An 18,164-nucleotide genomic window follows, 5' to 3' on the forward strand; every position below is an offset into this window, starting at 1 on the left:
ACAACTCTATATATAATGTAATATTAATTTTATATATGCTCATAAGAATCCCTTATTCACATTGTTGTATTATGCAGGGGAAAGCAAAATTACAGTGGTAAATTATCACGGTTGATCAATACACAGCCCCATGTCTCAATAGTCGATGATGCGTGGACAAAGTGGTTCTTGATTTGAGTTTAGAAAGAGGACTTGATTATTACAATGGTGTGATATATAAAGCTTTTTTTAAAGACACTACGCAAGTCTCAAATTTATGTTAAGTAATTTTTTAAACAGTGTTAAGTTTCAAGTACCAATAACGGAAAATGATGGAGACTAGCCTCTACTAATTTCAATTATTTAAGAAAATAAAAAAAAATCACATACCGCACACACTTTTTTTTAATTAACAGGTTTTATCGTGTCTAAATCAGGTACCAATTGCGAGCCCTATTTATAAGATGAATTAAACCCTTAACACTAATCTTGTTTTCACCCTAATCACATCAAAGCTTACAAATTTTCAAGTGTGTAAACATAATCATCAACCCGTTTCAACCCGCACCCATTCTAACCCGCCCGACCCGAACCGTTTGTTAGTAATCATCAATATACAAAACTAACCCCCAAAATGTAAAGTTACAAACTTTATATAAAATGCAAAGAAACCCAGATCCAAAAATTAAATGAAATGAAAAGCAGCTTACAGTATCAGAATGGCTTTGAGACACAATTCTAATACCATCTCTATTCACTAGCAGATCACCATCCTTGAAGGTCCCAGATTCAGTTCTGCAATACACATTCAAATTACAACACACCCACCTTGATCTAAAAAAAAACAAGAACTTTACAAGAATTTAGCAAGTGAGGTTTCATCAGGAGAAGGCAGGCTTACTTTGAGATTTGGGGCTAAATTTCCCTTCTTCATGGTGCAAAAAGATTATTGATTTTTGATATAATGATGCAGTGGTGTTTGTGTTCTTGAGGTGAAAAGTCTTTGTGAAGTCTTCTTCCTCAAAGGGGTTGGTTTTCCACAGCACAATTTTTTTTCCAGTACTAGTTTTTTATTAAATACACATCAGCTTAGTAAAAAATTCCAATTATTGAATATCTTGTAATTTTCTTGAATCCATCGTCATTGGTTGAAAGACTTGAGTTCTTTACTGGAGATGTAATGAAAGATTTAAGCTATAGCATGTAAGGTTGTTAGTTTGAATCCCGAGTTTATTTACGCTAGAAAGTTTTGTTTTTGTGGCGGTATAACAACTTTCAAGTGGCAGACGGCGGTATGGTTTTCCGGAAGAACGCCCAAGTTAAACGCTAAAGCTAGTGTGGGCCTGGTTAAGACACCGTTATGACAACGGGGTTCTCAAATTCGGAGAGTACAACGGCAAAACACAAAAAGAAAGTGGTCGTTCTAAAAAAAGTGGCTCGATTGGTTCGGCTCGATTCGGTTTTAGTTGTGATAACGGTATGATTTGGTTCGGGGTTGAATTATTTCGTTTTAATTTAAAACATGTGTAATCAGTGCTGGACTTAGCTTATGTGTTTGATTGGGGTCTTTTATTGCCAAATGGTACTTAAATTTTCTTGTTAAACCTTTTAGCACTTATAAACCTTTTTTTTTTTTTTTGAAAAAATGGTTTATATTTACTCTTAAACCGTGTGACGGGGAAAGGTCATTTGGAAAGGTCGCGATGAATTAAATGTATGATTTTTACAAGTCAATTTAGAAACATATTAAGTTCATGAATCATAGTCATTATCTTGGTTAATCAACCTATTAACATTCAACATCATGATTTAGTGAAAGGTTTGTGTTATATATTTCACTAGATTTTATCCCCCGTATTACGGGGGTTGTTTTACATTATTCGTTTTTAATATTTATATATGTATATTTGGATTTTAATTTTATTTATTGTAAGAAAGTTAATAATTAATATACTTGAAGTTTGATGATTAAATGGTTTCATAAATAAATAATATGTTATAATCCGGTTTAAAAGTTATCTGGGTTTGGTGATATCTATTACCCGTTTATTTTCTTTATTATAAAATTGTTTCTTAATTATAAATAATATCTTTTTTTTAAAATAAAATAGGATATTAATTTTTAGTATATTCCTATTTTATAGGATTTTCATATCAAATATTTGATGGGATTATTTTTTAATATAATGAGATGTTATAAGCCGTTTAAGAGCTATCTGGGTTTGGTGAAACCTTTACCCGTAAATCCAGGTCAAATGCGTGAGAATCATTCATTTACAAACAAAGTAATCTGATGGTTGAGAGAATAGTTGTTTTATATTTTTCGTTTTTTAATATTTATTTTTTGGATTTTAATCTTCTTTATTGTAAGAAAGTTAATAATATACGTAGGGTTTGATGATGAAAGGGTTTCATAAATAAATGATATGCTATAACCCGTTTAAAAGCTATCAGGATTTGGTGACCCATGACGCGCTTATGTTTTTTACTATAAAATTGTTTATTAATTATAAATAATATCTTTTTCTTTTTAAATTGGATATTAAATTTTAGTATATTTCTATTTTGCAGGATTTTCATATCAAATAATTAGTAAGATTAATTTTTAATTTAATGAGATGTTATAACCCGTTTAAGAGTTATCTGGTTTTGGTAAGACCCATATCCATGAATTTGGATTAAATCAATGAGAGGCCTCCATTTAAAAATCAAGAAATCTGGTGGGTTCCATAAAAGGGGGGAGCGACCACATCGCAACACATAGGATTTTTGGGTTTTTGTTTATATATATTATAGATTATTTCTGTATAAAGCCAAATTGGACTGACATAGGTCTTTTCAATGTTCATATATATATATGGTCATCAATTTTCAAAGCCGTTCAAGTTTTGATTTTTTTTTTAAGCGTGTTGTCAAACCATAGGTTTGGGCTTTGGAGTTTGGATATACGAAAAGAGTTGAGTTGGTGATGCATGATGATGATTGTGGAAGACTGGAAGTTGTCCCATTTTCCTTTTGACAACTCTATTATTTTATAAAATAATGTGATACTTTTCTTTACCTAAAAAATAATAGATATTCTTTTTTGGTTTTTGAAGTTTCCTAGATCTTATTTTAGCTTTACATAAAAAGTATTTATAGCGTTACACACATAATTAATTTTAATTACAAACCACAATAGCTATATACACATTTGTGAATACGGCATTGAATGTGATATCCCTCTTTCTTTCTCCTACTTTTAGTTATCCATATGGGACAAACACGTATATTGTATAATATTCATAAATCACTACTTAAATCGGTTGTTTGTCAACAAATTTATATGTATTTGTATTTTTAATATACAACTAATCTTAAAAACAAAACAATTAAACATCTGTTCTATACATAGCCTAAAATTAGTGTATTTTGAAAAAATAGTTATGTTTTGGTTATAAAAGAATTGTGCTCACTAAAATGTTTTTTTTTTTTTCAAATCACAAAAAATGATATGTTAGTGGGTTTGGTACTCAATCACAAAGAATAATTTGTTAGTGGGCTTGGCTGTGGAGGTGATCTTCAGAAAGTGTACATGAAGTAATCGTGCCCAAACACTATATATTATTGTGTCCACTCTCTTTTTTTCATGTTCACTCATTTTAGGTTGCCTAAATTCATTTCTATTGTATTGCCTCCACAATTTTATCGAGCATGTTTACATTATTCTGGGTATAACGCTCTCGATATTTTTGTCACCTTGGTCATAGTGATACTAGTGCGATTAAATCATCTATATGTTAGGGTATGCACACACACGAAGGCAAGTAAACGAGCACGAGAATTCAACGTGATTCGGTCTAAACTGATTTACATCCAAGGGTTGCAACCAGATATTATTTATTGAGTGATGAAATAATACAAGTACATAATCATATTTATAGAGACTAGCTAGGACTTCGCTAACAAGAAACATTAACCATGGAAATAAATTTTCTTAGTTGTATGATGTCATGACCTTATTTATTTCCCATTCCATAACCATAAGATCTTAATGGCAAATGCTTATTGTCAATTTACAAAAGAAAAAGAAAAATCTCTTTACATTTGGAATGCTATTATTGTTATGTTGTCATATATTGTAGGCTATTAAATGACGAAGGCTTGAAGATGCCATGTTCTTTTCTATTCTTTTCACGTTTTTTTTTCTTTTCCTTTCATGTTTGTGTGGCATACAAGATTTGAGTTTTAAAAGAATGTAAAATGATCAAAAGGGGAAAGGCAATTTAAAAGAAAAGAAAAAATAAATAAAATAACGAAGTTATCGAATTACCCCTCACTTAACGGACAAAGTTAAACGGGGTTAGAAAAAAGCACTAAAATGGCAAGTTTTAAAAAAGTGAAGTAGTTGTTTGCAATAAATTCAAAATTGATACTAAAGTTGAGTAATTGAACAAAACACATGTACTAAAATAGCACTTAACTCTATTTTCAATTTACATGAAAAGAGATTGCCAATTTTGACTTTTGAAAATTTAAGTTGTTTATATATTAAAAAATTAAAAAAATCAAAGAAATCCTTTAATCATGTTTCAAAAAGTTGCACATAACTATTTTCAAGAAAAGAGAAAGCATTTGCTTTATCTTTTTTTATAACAATGAAAGTTTTCATTTAGTAAAAGACGATGTTTTATTTGGCATCAGCATCAGGACAACAGCAGCAGCTTAAAATATGAACTAGTTATGAGTTTATGCAAGTGGACCAAATTTGATGTAGCCTATTGAACATAGATCAAATAACAAAGATTGCAGAAAAGGCAAGTAATTATCGTTGAAAATGATTTCCAGCAAGGACTTTATGACAAACTGCTCCTCTATTTCAGTTGTGGTTTCCCTATCTTTACCTAAGAAAACAAAAGATTTTTGTAATCATTTTGTAGACTTCTTGCGACTTAGGGCCATTATATGATTGCATGTGAAAGTTTTTTGTCACTTCATCAAAATACAAAACAAAGGTCATGACTACTTTCAAGGGTTTAGTGTTAGTTGTTGCTCAATTTTCTGCATATAATGACACAAGTGGAACGTAAACATACAAAACAAGAGTCATGGCTACTTTTAAGGGTGTTAGAAAAGTATCACTTACAATATAATTTGTAATTATCCTTATGTTTTGGAAATAACTTATGGAGTTCTATAATATATCTACTCTAACTTATTGTACTGATGTAGTATTTAAATCATATTCAACTCCTTATGGACTACTTTTTTTTATTACTGGCATTCAAACTTGCTCATTTTGACGACCCTAATCAGTATCTATTAAGACTCGATATCTGATAAAAACGAACAACAAAGTTAATCCTCAGACATGTGGTTCTTGAAAGCTGTAATTAAACAATCGGGCAACTGGCTACTCTCCTCAATACTTTATAAATAAGGGTGCCTCACAAAATTTTCGTCTAATAATGTTCGTTACAAAACAAATGATTCAATAACCCATTTCAGCCGGACAAGGATGCTAACTTTCAAGTTGGGCTGCTAATCTGTGAATCATGATGGAAACGGTATGCAAATACGAAGCCTCGATCTTCAACTTTTTGCGACCAATTGTACATACTTCCCATTAACAGCAAATTTAGAGCTTGAATTAATCTGCACAAAAATCATATTTTGGGAGGAAATATATTAAAAACAAATACGTTAAATAAAAATAACTACACATATTGCATATAAAACAAGATTGAAAATAACTAATGTAGTTCTGAACTGACCTTATGCTCAAGCGTGTCAACAAGTTGATTTTCATCTATTGTTGAGCCAGATTCCCTAATAGTTTTCAAAACTTGTGTTCGTAGTTTTCTCATCTTCAAACTGCGATCCGGATTCTATCAAAATACGACAATAAAACTTTTATTTTATACAACGAAAAACAAAAGTAATAAAATAAAAGAATTAAGAATAACCAATCCCAAACACCCCTTAGTTTAAAACATACATACCGATTTCAAGACAGTGGTTATTATCTTCTTCCACTTTATTTTCTTCTCAGTATCTTCACCTTTCGATTTCTTTGTTTTCTCTAATTTGGCACTTGAATCATGAACCACTTCACCATTGCCCAAATCACCATTGTTTTCAGCTGCCTCATGCTTTCTTTTCTTGCTTTCAGGTGATTCCGTTTTTAAACCCTCATTCAATGGCAAATCAGTCTTTTCTATGCTTTCAGGTTTAACTTCGGTATTCGGTGTGGGTCCCTCAGCATCCTTAGGTGGTTGCTTGGATGCATGAAACGCTCTAGCTTTTGCTCGGTGTTTCTTCCCATCGGCATGAAGAAGTAGCGTTTGCTTACTAGTAGCACTCGTGTTACAAAGACTGAATTTAAAAAAAAAATATCTAGGTATACGATCTCCAAACACACTAAATAAATTTCTGTAAAATGTTTTATTTAGCAAACCTGCAAAACCACGGAGGACGTTCTGATAATCCGACATTTATGTCAACCTCTGGTTTAGGCTTTGAAGCACTATTTGGTTTTCCAGGTGTCCCATTAGGTTTAGCTTGTCCCTTTGGACCATACTTTTCCTGCACACAAATAAATGAACAAATCAACAAGACCATCTCCAATGCAACAATTCTCCCCCCTGCCCGTGATGATGTGAAGTGCAAGGTGGCACCGCCCTTCCCACATGCAGCGTTGGGCTACCCCTCTGGAGTGCAGCTGTTCTTGATTACGAACGCTTACGTGGTTTATATAATTATTTTTGTCTCGCAAATAAGACAAATAAATCTTAAAAAGTAAATTGCACGTAGGAATTAGGAGTGCAAACGAGTCGGCTGCTTGTGAGCTACTCGAGATCAAACTGATAAAAGCTCAAAAGGAGCCGAGCTTTCTCAAGCTCGTTTAGCTGTCGAGCTCCAGCTTGAGGCTTGTACCGTTGTGTATTTTTAAGTTTTTTGGACATCTATGTAATAAATTCAATATGGACAGCCAAATACGATTTGAGCTTTGGCTCGTTTAAAATACTACACAAGCTCGAGCCAAGCTTAGGCTCGTTTAAACTTTTTCTCAAAATATATAAAAAACAATTTAAAAACTTATATAAATTAATCAACAAATTGGTAATCGGTCCGGGCATGAGCTCGAAACGAGCTCTCGTAAGTCAAAACAAGCTGAGCTCAAACCTAGTAAAGCTCGAGTCGGCTTGTTTACACAACACTAGTGGGAATTATGGGTATAAGTTATGCAATTTTCATAAATAATAAGTAACAACCTATGTTTACAATATTCATCATATTGAACAATTTAATTAACTTCATAATTTTAATAAACACAAGCATTAAAAATTATAATTCGTACCGTTTCCGTGATGCACTGTGTGTGTCCTTGAACACTTTGCTGCCCAAACATTTGGCCACAATCGATACATGATAACTGCACCAACAAGCAAACAGATAAACAATCAAACAAATAAACATACAATCAAACAAACACAAATTAAAAAAAAAAAGATGAAATTAAGTTAATATATATAACCTTGTTAGCTGAGCAAGATCGGAAATGAGCGGCAAGCTTTGGTTTCTTGAGATTATCACCACAGTCTTCGCATTGAAACCAAACCATGGCTGCCTGCTCGTTAATCGTTCAAGCAGAAAGAAAGTTTGGGGTTTTAGGGTTTTTGGATGTGATTATGGGCCTTGAGTTTATACAAGCAGCTTGTTAAAACTTTTTATTAAAAGGACCAATATCTAGCGGATAAATTTGACTTTGAGACCCTCATAAGCCCATTCAAGTTTTGTTTACTACAATTCCATTCTTTAAAATCACGTGAGACGGATTTATAAATTATATGGTATAGTTATGAGTGGTTCTGAGTAGAGGAGAGAGAAAATTTATATGGAAAAGTTAAATTTAGGGTTTCACTGTAAATACTATATAACTTTTTAATATTTTTATAAAGTAGCTGTGAGTGAAAAAAAGAGAAATTATGATGATAAAGGTATAAAAAATATTATTTAATTAAACATAAGTGAAAAAATATAGTGTTTTTTAGTATAATTATTTGATATACATGGATATAGGGTAGGGAACGGGCTGCTCTAAGGTGTTACAAATGGAGGTGCCCAAGCCGGGTATTTTTAGGAACCGGTTTCAGAAATGGTCAACAAAAGTCAAAATCAGATCGGGTAGAAGCCGTTTCCAGGTACAGATTTGGGGAGAAACCCAATACCAGGTCGGGTATGGGTAGGAACCGGTTTTGGGCCATGTACATCGGGTCAGGTCCGGAACCAGATATTTTGTGCACCTCTAGTTACAAACAATATTACTATGGAACCATCATCCTCGATAAGGTTACCGCAACATTTCATTCAAAGATGTGAAACTTTCGTAAGGCGACCCCTTGAACATCCCTAATGACTCTTCATCATCAATATGGTTTGCCACAGCATCTCGGATGCCACATTAATGGCTTTGATACCGTTTGTAACATATGCTTATCGTATCACCAATATTGTCTTATTTGCTCATAAGGAGCTTTATAGAATGTTTTTGTTGCCAAGGTAGATACTTCCCAAGAGATCACCCGTCATGGTAATACCAGGATTTGAGCAAGCCTAATTGTGAATTTTTTTTTATCCACTATTGTTAAGCATAAAAGGTGTCGGTGACATTTGAGGCAAAATTTTCCTTACCCATCTTCAAATATGATAAATTTATTTCTTTGTTTTTTTTTTAAATTTACGCAGTGCTTAATATTAATAACTTTTTTTCCGTTAAACCTTTCAAAAATAGTAAATACACGGTTATATTCGGTTTATTTGTCAGCATTCAGATATAAATTCTACTAAAAACAAAATTGTATTAAAAATTAATTATTATTTGGTATTGTAAACAGTTATTACGCATGCTTGGATCGGTATGTTTGGCTGAATATAATTGAGAAACCGGTATGTTTGGCTGAATATAATTGAGCGTTTCACCAATCTGTCAATCATGAGACTATGAGAGCAGATGTTCAATATTTATTTGTACTTTTTTGTCTAGTAAATAAGCATGTCATCAATTTCGGGTTTTTTTTTTTCATTTATCTATGTTTGTGTGTAACCAGGTAACGCAAACTTTACATGATAAATATTGGGCTTTCCATTACCAATTACGAACGTAGACTTCTCTTATAAAGACTTTTAAGAAATTAAAATATTAGCAAAATGATAGTTATTCGTTTAAAAAAGTATTTAAAACTTAATTATAAACGCTAGACAACTAATTCACGTAATATTAAATATCAACGTCGCTTCCTTTTATTCAAGTTGATAAATATATATTTCAAAACATATACTATTACATAATTACAGGAGAAAATATGGAATAAAAATCGTGAGTTTGATGCCAAACAAATGTAACGTTTTAATTAAACATCTCAGCTAAATTAACCAAGTAAATATATTTACCTTTGTGTAATTATAAAAATTGTCAAATAAGCAATTTCGATTTATGATTATCAAAATATATTTCTCTGACTAATTATATTAACCCCATATTGATTTTCTTAAATCTTAATTAAGGAGAGTTTGCGTTCTACTCGCCTCGCACTCTATGTATAAAGTTTGAGCTCATCTAATTGCTAATGTTGCAAACTAAAACTTTTACTCGTTTATTATTTATTATATGTATATATACCTTCCAATATGTTACTTTACATCTTTAATAGTTCGATTGGAACTAATTACTGAGAAAAAGGTAGGGTTGTTAAAAAAGCTTGAGCTCGTGGCCCGCTCGATCAAAGCTCGAATAAAACTAGTTATAAAAAGTTGATTTGAAATATCCTGAGCTGATTTAGATATTTTTGTAACCGAGCCAAAATTGACCCAGGCTCGGATCGAGTCATGGCTCAGCTCATTGGCTCGATATTAAGCTCGTTTAACTTCAAAATCAAGCTAGAGCCTAGCTAAGTTGTCTCGTTTAATTTCGAGCCCGAGTTCGAAACCACTCTTGCTTGACTCGTGAACAAACCCTAAGAAAAGGTACAAATAATATAAGTATGTATTAAGTATTTTTCATTAAATTATCAAAGGAAAATAAAACCAAGATTACCGACAGAAATTTATGAATAAATGTATGCAAATTTTATTTTGAATAAGAAATTTAAATTTATGAAAGTATTAGGTATAAAAAATGATTGAACTTTATGGCCTACACACCAAGATATAATGACTAATGAGCATTCCCTTGAAAGCAATCTTTAATGTCTTATTATTGTAGCATTGTAGGCATGTAGTAGTAGCAGTACTTGCTTGTTACGGAACCACTTAATAATAATCCTTCCTTTGAATACCATTTTGTTCATTTAAATTAAGTTCCTTAAATTAATATTTCTCTCAATTATCAATAATCTCTTTTGAAAACAAACTACGTGAATTCTAACTTTCATAGCCGCCCTACTGTTCGAGTTGCCACCCGAACTTAGTTCATGCTCAGTGACATGAACCTTCAAAATTTGCCTGCACTGTTCAAAAATGAAAACATAGTTAAGAACAACACACCAATTTAAGACCACGGGATCCTTTACAGGTTTATGGGCAATGGGCATATAGGATTAAGGTTTTATTTTATTAGGATATAAATATTGTTTTGGTTTTGTTAAGACAAAAAGAATAAAGAGTAAACGAAGCTTCCATCTATTGTTATAACAACTTAGACAATAATAGTGCAAATAATTTATTTTTTAACTAATAATAACGCAAGCTTAAAATGAAAAATAATGTTAACGGTACTGTCATAACTGATTTTGTGTACTTTATATTATCTCACATTATAATGGTACATATTGCTCATTATTCGTTCTTTACCATACTGCTATAAATTGAGAACCATATGAAGTCGTTAACCAAATAATCGACCTCTACTAACTACATAACAAAATAATTAAATGTAGCGGAAGAAATTAAGAAGAACAGTTACCAGGTTGTCTTGTTTATCCCGTTAAAATAAAAGGTGCCATTGAATTACCTAGTTCATGCGTTTCTCAACATCATGCTGGTTTTAATTTGATTCATTTGATGCCTTCCTATATTTTAATATTTTATAATACACGTGGAACAATGAAACAATACATTAAGTAACACCAAATATACAAGATCATAAAGCCTAGATAGAAGAGTGATATTTGCTATGTTATATACTTCCAACAGATAAAACACTCAAAAAGTTTTTTACACTTCTAAATATGTTGTCTCGTATACCAAACCATGAATTATATTGCCTGTATGGTTGAAAAGAAAAACCGGATGAATTGGTTGACATTTCAATATCGTGTTTTCTTTACTATAAAAAAGAGCACGATTCCAATCATTGAATTGTTGTAATAATTGATCAACCAAGTTGTGTCAATTTAACAATACACCAAATTGTATGAAAACGAGTTTAAACTTATTACTTTAATATGTTTTTATAGGTGTCATTTGGTTAAAATTGTAGTAAGAACTCTTACAATAAAAATTAACTTTAAGTAGAGAATCAAATAAACAATTATAGTGCATATCAGATTTAGTGAAACAGAGAAATGAAACAGTTATTTGATTATATAACCGTCTTATCTATCAAAGTTGAAGTGTTGCCGACAAATATTTATCGATATGATTCATCATTCATGTATATGCTATTTATAATAACCCGAACTTTGATATTGGATAATAAATATATATATATATATATATATATATATATATATATATATGATAATAATAATAATAATAAATAATAATACTAAGAATAACGGATGGGTTCAAACTCAAGACTAACCACATGTGCATTATTTTAAATTTCCATTTATCATCAAGTTGGCTTCTTCAAATTCAAACTTTCGGATATATCTGAGATGATCGATTCGTTTCTTTTTAAGCACCCTAACTCTATCAACATCACAAAAACCCTAAATCTTGTTTCTGCTTATCGTATTACGACCACCGCCGCCTCCCGTTTCCTTTGCGACTCAAACTGCCAACTAGCTGACTTTAACCAGATCTACAGGTCTTTTTGATTCATAACCCACGTGTTTAGCTTCGTTTCGGTGACCGATGAAGCCGTGAGCGCTCTTGAGTTAGTCCTTGTGTCTCACCGAATCGTTCCGCTAACCCGCTGAGGTAAGAATTTTAATAAATTTCGTTTGTTTCCGGCGACTAAGATTACAAATTTTGATTCTGCACACTTCTCCTTTGAGATTATGCATGTGTGCCAATTTTATATATGAGATCAGTGAACTCAAAATCTAGTTTTCAAAAGTAAATTAGTAATATGCCTACAAGAATACGTATGAGTTATTATTTTGGAATCACTATTCCAATTGCATGGAGGCTTTATGAGTATTTATTATTATTATGATTATTATTAATATTATTATTATTATTATTATCATTATTATTATAGTAATCTAAATAAGCTATTAAAAGTTTATGTCCGGTTTTACTAAGCCAAACTAATGATCTCTATTATTAAACAATAATTGTTACAACTACCAGTGGGTTTTGTTATATTTATTTTGCAAGTAAAATTTGTTGTGTTTTATGTATTTTAATGGGCCACTAATACAAGGTGCATATAGCATTAGTGGTCTAATAAAGTAACAGTCTTAAAATTCTCTGTCGATGGAAATTATTTAACCAACCAACGGATAAGTTTCATAAAGTTTAATGGGACAATGATAAAACGTAGGTGCTATTGCGGTATTTTACGCGACTTGAATTTTACTTGCTTGTGCTCCTTTGTTAAGGTACGGTTTCTGGTTTCTTTCATTCATAGTATAAATTATATTCCGTTAATTTGTAGTACGGATTCTATTTCTTGTTACTTCGTAGTACGGTTTCTGTTTTTGTTACTCTTAGTATTAATTATATTCTGTTACTTGGTAGTACGGATTCTGGTTTCTGTCACTCATAGTATAAATTTTATTTTGTTACTTTGTAGTACGGTTTCTGTTTTTGTTCACTTTTAGTATTGACTCTATTCCGTTACTTTGTAGTACGGATTTTCGTTACGCGTCGGTTATATTTTGAGTTCAGTTATTTTATATAATATATTTTAGTTATACGACTTTAGTTCAGTACTCTGTTACCCGAGCATTTCTGACTTGTCGTTGGGGCGTCAACGACATGGCACTTATCGTGACAGTGCGTAATCAAAGTTCACGGCGTCTCTGAAAGTACTCATGTAGTACCTTGGCCACTTAGAGGCGTATAGATCGATCTTAGCTCCGACTCCTAACTCCTGACTCCTGACATGGCACTTATCGTGACAGTGCGTAATCAAAGTTCACGGCGTCTCTGAAAGTACTCATGTAGTACCTTGGCCACTTAGAGGCGTATAGATCGATCTTAGCTCCGACTCCTGACTCCTGACTCCTGACTTCTGTTTGAGATGGAACAATGTGTGCACGCCACCCACACCGTCTCCTTGGTGCATGGACTAGCTAGCTGTGTACCCCTCTGTTTAGGCTCTGGGTGCTTCCGTATTACACGACCTTTTTATTTTAACATCATCGTCGTGTATTTTAGTAATTGTATTTTGTTTCGCTATATTTCTGGTCCGTTTTGATATGTGTATATGCATTTGATTAAATTTGAGTATATTCAGATCTCGTCCCGATCGTGTATCGGATTATGTTTCGCATTTAATTATAGTTCAGTTAAATGTTACACGTTATATGTTACACGTCACACATTATATGTTACAAGTTATATGTTTCTGGCTCTGGGTGTTTTTGTTATAGTTCTGATATATTTCCGCATGCGTTTGACCATGTTCTGGCCAAGTGTCGGATCATACATCCGAATTTTATTAAGTATATGTTTAGGTAAAAAGGGTTGGTTTCGAGTTTGAATTGAAGTTCGTATATTTATTCTCTTACGTCTTTCCTTACTTATACTATTGTTCTTTCCGTTACTGGGCAATTTTTGGCTCAGCCGTGTTTTCTTGTTTTGTTTTTCTTATTTTGTTTTCAGGTAATCCGGGATTCTGGGATTTTAGTGATGAGAGATAAAAAAAATGAAGTTCAAGCTTCTAAAAGTTAATTCATTTTGTTTAATAATATGACGTAGGTTGCATTAATTTTTGTTGTATTTTGGATTGTGGCGTTGATTTGATATCTGTAATAGTAACACGTTAGCCTGTTCCGGGTTGGGGTGTTACAGTTATGGTATCAGAGCTCAGGCTCTTTCCTGTAGAAAACTTATACAATAAATAATTAATCATGTGAGTTAATGGGTAGACGTCGGGTTAGGATTCCTCTTTTCGTTCTCCGCGTATTCCGTAAATCTTTATCTTTCAGCTCATACGCTACCTTACTTCCAGATGCCTCCTAGAAGACGTGTGAATCGCCAAAACGAGAATGATGCTGGAAACGACCCTCCTCTTGCGACCCTTGTTACTAACGCCGTCAATGCAGCTATTGCGGAAATGGTCCCTAACATCATACAACAGTTGCAGCAGAACAATGCCGGTGGCAACAATGCCGGTGGCAACAATGTCGGTGGTAACAACGCCGGTGGCAACAACGCCAGTGGAAACAATGCTGGAGGTAACAATCATCCTGTTGGTATTCATGTCTGGCTTGAGCGTTTTCAAAAGCAAAAGCCAAAATCCTTTAGTACTGCTAGTTCTCCAGTAGAAGCTGAAAACTGGATCGCGCACATCGAGAAACTGTTTGAAGTGCTGGGTGTTGAAGATGTGTTTAAGGTTCGGTTAGCTACTTACAAGCTCGAAGATGACGCTCACAGATGGTGGAAGACACTGAAAGCTGCACGTGGTGGAGACAATTATGCTGCTACACTTCCTTGGAATGAATTCCGTACTTTGTTTTACCAACAGTATTTCACTGATGCTGATCGCAGTGAATATTTGAGAGAATATTCTTCAATTATTCAGGCTAATGATGAGCCCATCGTTGAGTTTAAAAATCGTTTCAGTCGATTGGTTAGTTTTCTTGGCCCAACTGTAGGCACGCAAGAACAACAGACCAACCATTTCAAGTGGGCCATTTGTGACCGAGATAGGAAGTTTATCTTGAACCTCCGTTTTAATGACATAAATGAGATAGTTGATGCGGTTAAGAACCTTGATAATGATAAGAAACACCGCCAGAAGTCTTTTGATGAAAGTCGTAAGCGGCCAAGAGAAAATAATCAGGGTCAATCTTCTTCTCAGGTTGGAACCGAACAGTCCCTTGTACCCCGAGACCGTAGACAGCGTACTGATGGGAATTTCAACAATCAGCCACGAAATGGGGGAAATCAAAATCAGAATCATAGGACCGCACAGAATAATATGCAACAACATCTTAACCCCACCAGAGCTCAACCACTTAATCAACAAAACCGAAATACTCCTCTGTGTGGCACGTGTGGGAAACGTCATGGAGGTGCTTGTCGTCGAGCTGAAGGTCGTTGTTTTAGATGCGGAGATGCAGGACACATGATCAGAGACTGCCCTCAGCGGGACCCTAGAGCTAATAATGGAGAAAACGCTAGACCTGCGCAAAAAGATTAGTTCTGGGGAAATTGAAGCCATGAACCGTTTTGATTATCCGTATTTGTTTTCGTTTTAGTACCCCGTATTTCAGTTTATTTGGGTTTGATTTCGTGCGAATTTGGATTTTATTAAGTTTCACACTCTATTTATCTGTCATGTTAGAAGACTCTTATGTTTGGTGTGTTTGAAGTTTAGCATATTTGGGTCGTGTTTCGTATCATTTATGTCAAGATTTTGACATCATTTTTTTTAGTATATCAACACGTCATTTTTTTTTTATATAAGTTTAGTCTTTAAGATGTGTAATGGAAGGACCGTTAGGACACACTCGTAAGGTAAATTGATGATTATGGTCGCGAACGTAACCATGAATTTACAGGTATGTATGTGTGCTACCAAAATCCATTTTGCAGCTTAATGTTCCTCTAATATTTAGATACGACATTGTCTTAAGTTTTCGCTATTATCTGCTAGTGTTACGTGTCTTTTATTATATATTTATTTATTTTTATATCAGTGTAGAAATGCATGTTAATATTCAAAATATGTTTTTGAAAATTTACGTTTTAAGTCTTGATTTTTTTTTTCTTTTTTAGTATTCCATTAGTTATCACTTTTTATTTTCCACTTATAAGTCACATGTTTCAGTTATCTGTCTTTCGTTTTGGTTATTAGTTACACAATTTAGTCATAGGCTTTAGCTCATCAAAATGTATTTATTTTAGTTATTAGTTATCCACTATGTTATATGTAATTCTGTGTTCAAATGAAATTTTTGATTTCCGTTTATAAGAACTAGTATTATCCGATACAAGTTTTAGGTTACCCATAGTTTCGTTCAATATCATCATGGCAACGAGTCAGCTATTTCAGTTTGGATGGTTTTGATTTCATATGAATTCTGTTTTATATGTCCTAATATTTGTTTCCAAGACTTTGCAATTGTCATGTCTGAATTTATGAAAGTTTTAAGTATGTTTCGTTTCCGTGATATCCGAAAGTATGTGTCACCGTCTTACAATTTCGAGGACGAAATTTTTTTAGGGGAGTATAATTATAATAACCCGAACTTTGATATTGGATAATAAATATATATATATATATGATAATAATAATAATAATAAATAATAATAATACTAAGAATAAAGGATGGGTTCAAACTCAAGACTAACCACATGTGCATTATTTTAAATTTCCATTTATCATCAAGTTGGCTTCTTCAAATTCAAACTTTCGGATATATCTGAGATGATCGATTCGTTTCTTTTTAAGCACCCTAACTCTATCAACATCACAAAAACCCTTAATCTTGTTTCTGCTTATCGTATTACGACCACCGCCGCCCCCCGTTTCCTTTGCGACTCAAACTGCCAACTAGCTGACTTTAACCAGATCTACAGGTCTTTTTGATTCATAACCCACGTGTTTAGCTTCGTTTCGGTGACCGATGAAGCCGTGAGCGCTCTTGAGTTAGTCCTTGTGTCTCACCGAATCGTTCCGCTAACCCGCTGAGGTAAGAATTTTAATAAATTTCGTTTGTTTCCGGCGACTAAGATTACAAATTTTGATTCTGCACACTTCTCCTTTGAGATTATGCATGTGTGCCAATTTTATATATGAGATCAGTGAACTCAAAATCTAGTTTTCAAAAGTAAATTAGTAATATGCCTACAAGAATACGTATGAGTTATTATTTTGGAATCACTATTCCAATTGCATGGAGGCTTTATGAGTATTTATTATTATTATGATTATTATTAATATTATTATTATTATTATTATCATTATTATTATAGTAATCTAAATAAGCTATTAAAAGTTTATGTCCGGTTTTACTAAGCCAAACTAATGATCTCTATTATTAAACAATAATTGTTACAACTACCAGTGGGTTTTGTTATATTTATTTTGCAAGTAAAATTTGTTGTGTTTTATGTATTTTAATGGGCCACTAATACAAGGTGCATATAGCATTAGTGGTCTAATAAAGTAACAGTCTTAAAATTCTCTGTCGATGGAAATTATTTAACCAACCAACGGATAAGTTTCATAAAGTTTAATGGGACAATGATAAAACGTAGGTGCTATTGCGGTATTTTACGCGACTTGAATTTTACTTGCTTGTGCTCCTTTGTTAAGGTACGGTTTCTGGTTTCTTTCATTCATAGTATAAATTATATTCCGTTAATTTGTAGTACGGATTCTTTTTCTTGTTACTTCGTAGTACGGTTTCTGTTTTTGTTACTCTTAGTATTAATTATATTCTGTTACTTGGTAGTACGGATTCTGGTTTCTGTCACTCATAGTATAAATTTTATTTTGTTACTTTGTAGTACGGTTTCTGTTTTTGTTCACTTTTAGTATTGACTCTATTCCGTTACTTTGTAGTACGGATTTTCGTTACGCGTCGGTTATATTTTGAGTTCAGTTATTTTATATAATATATTTTAGTTATACGACTTTAGTTCAGTACTCTGTTACCCGAGCATTTCTGACTTGTCGTTGGGGCGTCAACGACATGGCACTTATCGTGACAGTGCGTAATCAAAGTTCACGGCGTCTCTGAAAGTACTCATGTAGTACCTTGGCCACTTAGAGGCGTATAGATCGATCTTAGCTCCGACTCCTGACTCCTGACTCCTGACATGGCACTTATCGTGACAGTGCGTAATCAAAGTTCACG

At 33.0% G+C, this 18,164-nt stretch overlaps 1 protein-coding gene across 1 annotated transcript; it reads right to left on the reverse strand.

The window, feature by feature from the left end:
• Positions 1–5,368: 5,368 nt before the first annotated feature.
• Positions 5,369–7,600, reverse strand: LOC143541768 (UBP1-associated proteins 1C-like). The gene is made up of 6 exons (XM_077034502.1): positions 7,496–7,600; positions 7,319–7,393; positions 6,416–6,543; positions 5,961–6,333; positions 5,733–5,846; positions 5,369–5,613 (listed from the first exon to the last, which is right to left on the reverse strand). The coding sequence occupies exons 1-6, from the start codon at positions 7,580–7,582 to the stop codon at positions 5,551–5,553; spliced, it is 840 nt and encodes a 279-aa protein (XP_076890617.1). The 5' UTR covers positions 7,583–7,600; the 3' UTR covers positions 5,369–5,550.
• Between the last annotated feature and the right edge of the window lie 10,564 nt (positions 7,601–18,164).

This window comes from Bidens hawaiensis, unplaced genomic scaffold (assembly GCF_021521415.1).
Source record: "Bidens hawaiensis isolate Kalapana, Puna unplaced genomic scaffold, B.hawaiensis_p1.1 tig00012646_1, whole genome shotgun sequence".
NCBI classification, from domain to species: Eukaryota; Viridiplantae; Streptophyta; class Magnoliopsida; order Asterales; family Asteraceae; genus Bidens; species Bidens hawaiensis.

Excerpts from the sequence above, each read along its gene's own strand:
- LOC143541768 (XM_077034502.1), bottom strand. The coding sequence starts at position 7,582 with ATGGTTTGGTTTCAATGCGAAGACTGTGGTGATAATCTCAAGAAACCA. Across the intron at positions 6,544-7,318 it reads CACAGTGCATCACGGAAACG|GAAAAGTATGGTCCAAAGGG; the intron begins GTACGAATTATA and ends ATTTGTGTGCAG. Across the intron at positions 6,334-6,415 it reads CGTCCTCCGTGGTTTTGCAG|TCTTTGTAACACGAGTGCTA; the intron begins GTTTGCTAAATA and ends TTTTAAATTCAG.